This window comes from Diabrotica virgifera, chromosome 6, assembly GCF_917563875.1.
Source record: "Diabrotica virgifera virgifera chromosome 6, PGI_DIABVI_V3a".
NCBI lineage: Eukaryota > Metazoa > Arthropoda > Insecta > Coleoptera > Chrysomelidae > Diabrotica > Diabrotica virgifera.
Window position 1 is genome coordinate 215087712 of NC_065448.1, and position 10826 is coordinate 215098537.

The 10826-nt window shown below is 34.3% G+C and overlaps 1 protein-coding gene across 1 annotated transcript; it reads right to left on the minus strand.

Annotated features, from left to right (window-relative positions):
• Nucleotides 1-820: 820 nt before the first annotated feature.
• LOC114336139 (CCAAT/enhancer-binding protein gamma) lies at nucleotides 821-7176 on the minus strand. Its single transcript, XM_028286470.2, has 2 exons — nucleotides 6837-7176; nucleotides 821-6774 (listed from the first exon to the last, which is right to left on the minus strand). The coding sequence occupies exons 1-2, from the start codon at nucleotides 6939-6941 to the stop codon at nucleotides 6520-6522; spliced, it is 360 nt and encodes a 119-aa protein (XP_028142271.1). The 5' UTR covers nucleotides 6942-7176; the 3' UTR covers nucleotides 821-6519.
• Between the last annotated feature and the right edge of the window lie 3650 nt (nucleotides 7177-10826).

A 10826-nucleotide genomic window follows, 5' to 3' on the forward strand; every position in this document is an offset into this window, starting at 1 on the left:
CAGGTGGCTGGCCTAATAAAAAGGCCAGCGTCGTAGTATAAAATTCAATAAAATCTACGACTTCGTCTGGAATAAACTGGTGTCTGATCGGCCTATGGAAGAGCGGTACGACAAGGTCTTGCGGCTTGGGTGATACTCCTCCATAGATCCCTACCGAAGGGCGTTGACGCCTAATAACGGTGTATACATCAAATTTGTAATAGTTTAAAGCGTTATTGTTACGTGTACCTACGGAATAGTGGGATGGCGGCGGATATAAGTGAAAAAACAAATATGGTAGCATGCCAAAAATATAAAGTATGTCCCTGTAGTTGTATCCATATGGAAAACTTTTTTATTATTAATGTTACGAAAAAAAGTTATTCTTTATAAAAAGTTCTGCATGGTCCAAAACCCAAGATTCAACCACCAGATGTCAAATTTTCTGAATGTTATATGAGGTATGTCAAAAAGTTTGAATTTCACTCAGGAGTAAAGTAGCTTTATTTTTCACAATATTGAAAATTGCTAGTATGAAAAGTTGTTTGGAATTAAAAACTATGTTCTAATATGCAATTACATACATCCTTCTAATTGAAAAAAAAAATTGTTTTTGAAAAATTATTAATTAATTAAACGTGGCTCACTTTCATGATTCACTACCCATGTCAACGCAGGTTTAAGCTGCAGACTCTGTATGAGAGAACCTGTATCGAATCAACGATAGGTATACCAAAATTTTTGGTGACTTTTTATTTCGGATATTTCTAATGGCTAAGAATTCATATTTCACTAAACTATTCAATAATAAAAATAAATTTAAGTTGGAAAAAAAACTAAATCATTTTTTCACATTTTAATCATACAAACATACTACAAAAAAGATTTTTATAAAAATAATACATTAATATCTATTTTGTACATATATTTTTAACATATTTTAAAGATTATAATTTTAGTCAAACACTGTACAGTTTTATTTTATATATACAACAAAGGCTTTTAAGCTTTAGAACTTAAAAGTAATTTTCAATAAGAATAAAAATACTTTCTAATAAATTATCGAAAAAGTGAGCTCTTTAATCTGTACACAAATATAGAAACCAGTTTTTATTAACAGTGACATTAAAGCTAGACCATAGATAAATAATATATAGTATTACCAGAAGCTAGACTAACGTGAAATTCAGTATGGTTAAGATAGCAATGTGCATTCAGTGTTGCCACAGTTCCTGTGCGACGCTCTTGAGAGAGCAATCAACAACTGGTGAAGACTGACAACCCTGTGCGTTTATTCCCCATTAGAAATGTATTGCCCTATCTTAGCCGTACTGCATTCTCGGTGTGAATTTCTCAATAGATCTACAGTCGGTAGATTATAAATACCGTTGCATGTCATTATCTACGTCAGAGATCTAAGTTGACATTGGTGCCAAATTACAAAAAAATTATAGAATTCATGTTAAATCAAACATATCACATAATTATTAAGTGGATTTACAACAAAACAAATTAATATTCAATGTAATTGAATCTAATCGAATCTTTTATTCAGCCAGTTAATAGTTTAAGTTAAGCTATGTTTTGACAAACAGGATTTGATGAAAAAAGTTAGCATGCTTTTCAAAGGACTAAATTACAAAAGGCTACATTATCTAAAAATTACTAAGACTAAATATAACAGCCATAAAGTTCAAATTATTATAGCAGTATAATTTTTTGTGAGTTATTACGTATGAGCTATATCAATTTCTGTGTTGGTTACATAAGTGATACTAATACATTTTTGCTAATCTCTATAACTACTGTAGTATATAAAAAAATACTATTTGATCGACAAATAGTTTTGATAACACTTAATTAACTTCTTAATTCACAATCCTAAATCCATTTTTATAAAATTCATCTGAAACTGGAAGGAGTAAATAAAACAGTAATTAGTCAAATTTATGGACTTTCATGTAATCATTTGATGATGACGGATGGCTCTCACGTGTCTGAATATATTGTCTGTGTCGTTCTAATAACTCGTAACCCACAAAAATTGGAAAATGCGTTGTTTGTAGATTTCCATCCATCCAATGGCACTACAGCCCAAATCGAGCCTTGGCCTCCTTCAATAAGCTTCTCCAATCATTTCGATTTACCGCTGTTCTTTTCCATGAACGCGTTCCCAGGAAGTTCCTGGCATCCTCATCGACTTCGTCTTCCCATCTCTTTTTAGGTCTTCCAACCGGTCTTCTTCCCTGCATTCTTGCATTCAGCAATTTTCTGGGGATTCTATTCTCATGCATGCGGACCACGTGCCCTGCCCACCGTAATCTCTGTAGTTTAGTGCGTTGTGCTAGAGTTGGTTCGCTATATTGCTCGTATATTTCTCTATTATACCTAATTCGCCAGTTGTTATTTTCCCTTATTGGGCCCAGTATCCTACGTAATACTTTTCTTTCAAACACATCTAATGCATTGGCAGATTTCTGTGTCACCACCCATGTTTCGCAGCCATAACTTACTATGGGCCTGATTATTGTTTTATATACCCGGAGTTTTGTTTTCCGGTGTACGTCTCGCGATTTGAATATGTGGCCCATCGCGAAATATGCTTTATTTGCCAGCACAAGCCTTCTATTTATTTCCGGTTCTTCTTCACTGCTTGCAACCAGATCCATTCCTAGGTACGTGAATCTATTCACATGTTCTATATCGTCAATAAAGTGTTGTTGCGCCGGTCTATTTGATCTGGTTTGTATGAGTAGTTTTGTTTTATTTGTGTTTATTGCTAGCCCTACTGCTTCTGCACTCTGTTTCAACTCAACTTAGGTTTCTTCCGCTGCATTCATTGTTCTGCTCATTATGTTTATATCATCCGCGTATGCTGCTAATTGGGTAGATTTGTTTGTAAGTATGTTATTTCCGCTTACCGTCAACCGTCTAATTACATATTCAAGAACAAGATTAAAAAGCGTTGGAGCCAGTCCGTCGCCTTGTTTCAGTCCTTGCGTTATCGTAAACGCATCAGTGATCTGTCCTTGAATACAAACTTGTGCTTCTGTTTCTGTCATTGTCATTTGCACTAGTCGTATTAATTTTGATGGTATGCCAAATTCTTCCAATATATTAGGTAGAATTGTTCTATCTATTGTTTGTAGATTTGCATAGTGTAAAACTAAACTCGCTTGTTCCCCAGCTTCTAGCTCATATCCCCATTGCTGAGAGTGTGAGATATTGCTTACGAGGTATTAGAAAGACACAGATGATACATAGCACCTTTGGAGAAACACTGACGTAAGTGCAAATTTGTTGATTGTTGGGAAAACGCATTCACAGTTTTGAAAGTTAGTTAAATCCAAAAATGAGATTTACAAGAGCAAGTAGAAATTTATTGTCCACGATTTTAGTTATTAGCATATATTATATTTTATAATATATTATATAAACTTGTTATCATATTGGGCAGCAGCCCGTTGAAAATAAATAAATAAATAAAAAAAAGTTTTTTTTATGATTTTTCTTAAACCTGCCCTTTTAAAGCTACCTGAAAGGGGAGAAAATTAGCAAATATGTCCTTGCTTCTCCAGAAATTAGCAAATATGTCATTTATTCTCCAAAAATTTCATAATTTTATTATTGCATACTAATGCTGTATCACACACAACTGACAATCTGACTTTGTTGCACCAAGAAAGCAAGTAAACAACAGAAATTCAACAACAACATACACATCATCTAGCGAAATATGGAAGAGTTACAAGTTACAAGTCTGTCTTTGTTTCCTAAGACAAATATGAGTATTATGAATATCTTAGTGTTGATAACTCAATTTGTGAAAAATTTGCGCTTACATCAATGTTTTTCCAAAGGTGCAATATGGATTCTGCTTTACCATTTTATCAACTTAAAATTCACATATATGTGCACTCAGCTATTTCATTTAAAAATGTGATATTTTCACATACATTTTAAAAAAAGACTAAATCAAAAAGTTTTTAAGGCTGAGTCCAAAAAATACACTTTTATCAAGTATTTACCGAGCCTTAAAGTAAATAATTATATCACTTTATCATGCATACATAATTAGGTAAAGTTCTAGATAAAAAATAAAAATTATCCAAAATTGCTGTTAATATCTATTATCTCAAAAGTTAAGATGTTTGACTGCATACTAAGTCATATTAACTTACTTCAAAGAAAAATAACCAATGATGCTATGATTCTGCCATTGCATTCTTTTTATCCTTTTATTTGCAAAGGTCTGTGAATTAAGTAGTTTTTGTTTAAAATTTTAATCATGATATTATCATAAGAAACATAGTTTAAATTTAAACTTGACTATATACAAAGCTTAATGAGTATACAGAAATATATCTTACATTTTTTTACATCTAAAGGTGCGTATTGATTTGAGCAATTTTCTCAGAACAAACCGAACGAGCAAAATTCTACCAAATTGAATGAGCTGGTTATTTTCAGAGGTAACCATTGAAAGATCAAAAGCCCTCAGTGGGTGCAGGCATTCAATCTATGTGTTGTGTTCGCAGCAAATATTTAATGGAAAAAGCTTTGATTAGCTCTGCATTTAATACAAATGGAATGGAATAGAGAAAAATGTTTAACCCTTTCAGCTCCACTTTAATATTCCAACCTCTGCTCCTGTGCCGGCAGAAATAATTTCGTTTGAATATAATATACACAAAGTGTGCTTACATGTCCAACGGCACTAGTCTATAGTCATCTTTGGATGCACATTGCACATACGCATCCCTGGAGCTGAAAGGGTTAAGTCTGATTGATTCATATGATCTCTTTCCTGTGTTATGTTATGGAATCCAAAACATGGGAATATTAAAATAAAATAAAACAAATGATGCATGCATACTGATAGCTGAAGAAGTAGTATGTATCTCTGAAGAAACAATGAATAAGGTTGATAGTTTGCTTGCCAGTTTCTTTTTATTTATTTATTTATTTACGGGCAAGCCCAATTTAGAAAATATTATTACAAAAAAAATATTACAAAGACAAAAGTAAAAACATAAACAGTGTCAACACAAAGAACAAATATTACAATATCTATTGGATAACAAAGCTAATACGTTAAAAGAAAAAAAAGAACATTACGATATAAAAAAACAACGTTTAAGCTTAAAAATTGCTGATAGAAATTATATAATTAACATTGTATGTTCAACAAATGGTTTTTAAATTTATCCAAGGAATTGCAGAATATATTTAAGTCATTTAGAGAAGTCACAAGTCTAAGTGTTCGTGGTAAAAAATTATTGTAAGTATAGTTATATCTATGGAAGCTTATCTGAAAAGTTTGGGTTTGTCTTGTTGACCGAACTGCAGTAGAAGTTCGTTTTTCGCAGCGAAGGTCTTAATTTATTTTAAAAGAATCACATATTTTTGCTAGATACAAATCCGGATTATTGACGGTCCAGATTTTTGACGTCCGGATTATCGACGTTCTACTGTAATTCAATATCCGTGTAGCTACGATATATATGTTGTTTAAAAGCTACGTATCTGAGAAAGGTATGCTGAACTGTATCAAGTTTATTTTTATGAACTAGATAATATGGAGACCACACAGAGGAACAAAAATCAAGATGAGATCTAACGATGGAGCAATATAAAATTTTCATTGAATTTATATCTGTGAAATCTCGAGATGTTCTTTTAATGAAACCAAGCATTTTCATAGACTTTTGGGCAACGGTACTAATGTGGTGTTTAAAGCTGAGTGAAGAGTCTAATATTATGCCTAGGTCTTTGATTTGTGTGCATGATTGCAATGCTTGATCGTTAATAGTATAGTCATGTGTTAGCAAATGTTGATTCCTACAGAAACGCATAATATAACACGTACCAACATTTAATTCCATGCCATTAAGAGAGCACCACTGGGATAATTTATTAATATCTGGTTGTAGTCCAAGAGTATCATCATGAGATCTTATTATTGTAAAGCACTTAAGGTCATCAGCGAAAAGGAGAGCTTTTGTATGGGAAAAACAAGTGGTAATAATCATTAATGAATAGATTAAATGGTAGAGGTCCCAGGTGTGAACCTTGGGGAACACCTGAAGTTACAGGAAAATTTTCCGAAGTTTCCGAAGAGAAAAGGCAAAAAGTACCAAATTGATAGGTACAAGAAAGGGTTCAAAATTCTTCCAAAACTAATAATATAATTACTGTTTACTTTTTTATGAAAAGGTGAAATATATGAGTCTACATGGTTTGCTTTTTACCCAATGGCATTTCTTTTATATAGAGATGAACCAAGAACTATAGGAGTCATGTGTGTGTGTGTGTGTGTGTGTTCACAAAGAGGGGATGGCATTAGATAAACTTTTTGCCACAGATATCTTTAGAGTTGTTTTGTTACAACTTAAAAACAACCTTATCCAATATCTTTTTGATGTTTTTTTCACTTAAAACAACCTGAGTATTTTACTGTTTGTGCGTGCTCGACTCGCCCAGTTGTTTTGGAAGAAAATGCTATTAGTCAGTAAGCACCTTAAAGGAAGGATAACCCAACTAGGTATTATTTCCCGAAGATGTAGATTCATCTGCTGGATCCTGTAAGAGTTTGTTTAAATCTACACCTTCGAATTTATTTTTATCAGCACTGTTTGATGCATGTGCAAGGAACAGTTCTTTGAGAAAGCCTAGCTCCTTAGTGAGAGTCTTTACTTTTTCTTCTAGTACAGTGTTCTCATTTCTGAGTTCTGTTACCCTACTTAATGTCTCCTGAGTTTTTTGCTTCGATTTTACCCTACTGCGTTTTACAGCCTTCAAAAACAAACATTGTGAGTTAATTTATTCAATGAAAATAAGTTTTGTTGTGAACATACCAGATTATTCCTATCTCTTCGTTTTCTGTACTCGTCGGAATCCTCTCCAGATTCTGGACCATCTTTCTTTGGTTTTGCCTTCCTAGGCATTTTAGTTTTTGTCATACAACTTTATTTAACTCTATCTTCTTTTAAACTTGAGGAAAAACAATTTTTTAATTAAAATTAATGAAACCAATTTCGCAATTTCACACAAAATTCTTTTTAATGTGCAATATGTCAATGTCAAGTTCGTATTTCTGTTTATTGCGTAAACAGTTTCAGGAGGTCTCGTACTGTTTATGTAACGAGTTATGATTATTTATATTAAAAAATATTTTTATTAATTTGTGCATTCTTTCACTTTTAATTTAATCAATTTGATATATGTTTGATTTTTAAAGAATGAATCTCGGTGGTTAATAAGATAAGACAGGATTCTTCTCAGTCTCAGACGTGACGCAGATCCTGGTTCGAATCTCACCTTGTGAAACATTTTTAGAATTTAAATAATTTAGGGTTGCGCAAAATATCTTTACTTGGTGATTACATTTATTTATTATAGATAGTATTGGTCCCCATAACTTCGTCCTTGACATAGTTTATAGATATTTAGTTATTTCAATGTTTTGAGTTTTCGAATATTCTTAAGCAGACATTTCTTTAATAGCTCGATTTGTATTTCTCCAGAAAGTGTTCCCTTTGACCCTTTCTATTTTCTATGGAAGAATTCGAAATATGTAGCGGATATTCCCTGTTTCCAAAAGAACAGACAGTAGCAAAGAAATTATGATTTATGCATGTCTCAAGTCTCAGTAAGAGTAAGCTTGGAACATATGAAGAGTAACATGGGAAAAACAAGGAATGTCACATTTTATACATATTGAGAAAAACACCAATAAAGGTTTAATTCTTGTGATATCTAAAAACTACTTAGGGATTCTTAGCAGAATTCCAGCAATTCTTATTTTATAATCTGAATAGAATATTAATCTATATTAACTTAATTACTTAATTTAATAATGCACCAAAAAAACTGCTGACATTCCTTGGTTTTGTTCGGTAGAGTGTGAACAGTTCTCTTTCTTCGCCTGGATACAAATTCTTAGAAAATGTATAAAGACTCACCTTTCTGCATGATTATATATAGTCCTCAGTTTTTGTTACCACATGGCGAGAAAAGCCAAAATTCATGAAAACGTGACATTCCTTGTTTTTTTCCCTGTACTCTTCATAATATATATTATATGGATCATTTATTTTTAATTTTAGAAAAAAGTTAATTCTTTTCTATTTTTTTACCATGTAAATTTGGTTTCTATCTCAGTGGTGTGCTCATTTTGATCTTCTTATGTCCAGGATGACGCTTTTGTCCACTCCAACCTCCAACAAGACTTTCTTCTTCCTTAGCTTTCCCCTTTCAGGGATCGCTCTTCCTTACTCTTTGCCACTCATTTCTGTCCATTGTATCTTCTTCAGCTAAACCTTTCTCTCTCGAGTCTTGCTGTTACACAGTCCTTCTATGGTCCAAACCCTTCTTGGGTTTGCTCACTTCTCATTCCCCTTAATTTTTAACAGCTCCATCCTTCCTCCCATAGTTTTCATTTCTTCGTCTGACGTGACCAAACCATTGCAGTCTTTGCTTTTAAATCTTTTCTGAGACTCTAGTCACTCCGGCTCTTTCCTGATCTTGTTTCTTTAGATAGAATAAAACCTCCGACACCGTGGAACTAGACAGCACTATAACTCCTCTGAACAACAGTAGACTAGACTACCGCTTTACAAAGTTAGTACAAATATTGCACCAGAATGCCACAATGCGTGTAAAACTATATGATACCACCAGAGAAATACATATCAAGCGAGTTGTGAGACAGGGCGATACTCTCTCACCTAAATTATTTTTAACGGTTCTCGAATCTCTCTCTTCAATCCTGACTCCCCGGAGGGAGTGTAGTGGTCGACTTGATGTCGTGTATTGTCCGTCTCCAAAGATCTCTGTCTCTGGTCATTTCTTTTAATTCATGCATAGGTCTTTTTCATATTCCTGTAATCTGATCGATCCATCTTGTTGGGGATCTTCCTCCTTCCACCTTTCCTTGTATAGAGTCTTTCCATGTTTTCTGTGTTGGCTCTCATAACATGTCCAAAGTATTTTAATTGTTGGAGATGGACTTTACTGGAGAGCCGTTGGCTAACGCCGAATACGCCTTTATAAATGCTAAAGTGGGGAAAATAAAGGAATAAAAATATATGGTGAAATGCTCAATCATCTGCGTTTTGCCGACGATATATTACTAATCACCAAAGACCTGCGTGAAGCACAACAAATGCTACAAGAATAGGAAACGTATGTTCAACAATAGGTCCAAAAATGAATCTCAGTAAGACCAAATTTAGTTCCCAGCCAACAAGTGTCCGCATAAGGGCGTAGAGAGATCGATAAAATTTGTATTTTATTATAACAACTACTTAAAAAGAAAAAGAAATGGCAGACCACAATCTTTCGGTACTGGGACTCTCTGAAACTCACTGGAGAGGTAAAGGGCATTTTAAAACAACTGCTGGCAACGTCGTTTATTTTTCAGGCCCAGATAACAAAAGTACAAATGGAGTCGCAATAATTGTACCCTCTAAACTTATCGACTGCGTAATTGGATATAATACTATTGATGACATGATAATATCCCTTAAAATGAGAATATCCACCAATACCCTACACCTTGTCCAGGTATACGCTCCTACAACAGCTGCACAAGAAGAAGACATCAACAGGTTCTATGGTCGTCTAGAAGAAACTGTTCGCGCTATTCCGAATCGTGAACTCATCATAATTCTAGGAGATTTTAACGCCAAAGTGGGGTCATCTAATGAAAATATTGAAGGAGTGCTGGGCAAAAATGGACTGGGACAGAGAAATGAGAATGGCGACCGTCTAGTGGAGTTCTGTGTCGAAAAACATCTTACAATTACAAACACGTTATTTCAACATCATCCACGGAGATTATACACATGGCGCAGCCGAGATGGACGAACAAGGAATCAAATAGACTACATCCTAATAAGATCAAGATGGAAGTCGTCGGCCATCAACTGTAAAACATATCCTGGCGCAGACTGTGGAAGCGATCATCAACTCCTGGTATTAAACGTTCGACTTCGTTTTAAAGTTCCCCAAAGAAGACCCCAGAGAAAAGTCATGTCTCTAAATCCATCAAAAATCAATGACTTCCAACACAACCTAGAAGAAGCTCTCTCTTTAGACCAAGTAGATAGTGACCCTGAGAGCACTTGGATTTATTTCAAAGATAAGGTAATCGAGGCTGCAAAAGACTGTGAGGCAGCGGTTTCCACTGGCCGTAAGCCATGCATATCCGATAATACGTGGACTCTGTGATTCAACGCAGAAAAGAACACAAAACTAGACACGGAACAAACGATGAATACAGAGCGTTATCGAAAGAAATAAAAAAACAGTGCCGCAAAGACAAAGCTGATTACATCTCTCAAATATGCAGAGAGATAGAGGAACATGGCTGTCGAAATGAACCGAGGGATTTATTCCAGAAGATCAAACTCCTTACCAGAGAATTTAAACCTCAAACCTGGTCTGTAATAGATAAGGAAGGTAATCTAAAGACCGATACTGACGAAATATTGGAAACATGGCGAAACTACTGTGACGAGCTATATAAAAATAACGAGGTATCAGCAGAACATCAGTGGCCCTCTGACTACCCTAGAGAACCTACTGTCTTACTCGCTGAAGTCAAAGATGCAATTAAATCACTAAAGAGAAATAAATCCCCAGACATTGATTCAATACCATGTGAAATACTACAGTTACTAGGTGACAAAGGAATACATATCATCCATTCTATCTGTGTCGCTGTTTGGAATTCAGGAAAATGGCCATCTGATTGGTGCACCTCAATTTATATCCCGCTACACAAAAAAGGAACTACTACCAGATGTGAAAACTACCGCACTGTCACTAATAACACATGCCAG

What these genes read in the sequence shown, in the direction of transcription:
- LOC114336139 (XM_028286470.2), bottom strand. Translation starts at nt 6,941, where the DNA reads ATGACAAAAACTAAAATGCCTAGGAAGGCAAAACCAAAGAAAGATGGT. An exon ending in GAAGAGATAGGAATAATCTG is followed by an intron (nt 6,775 to 6,836) that starts GTATGTTCACAA and finishes TTGTTTTTGAAG; the next exon opens with GCTGTAAAACGCAGTAGGGT.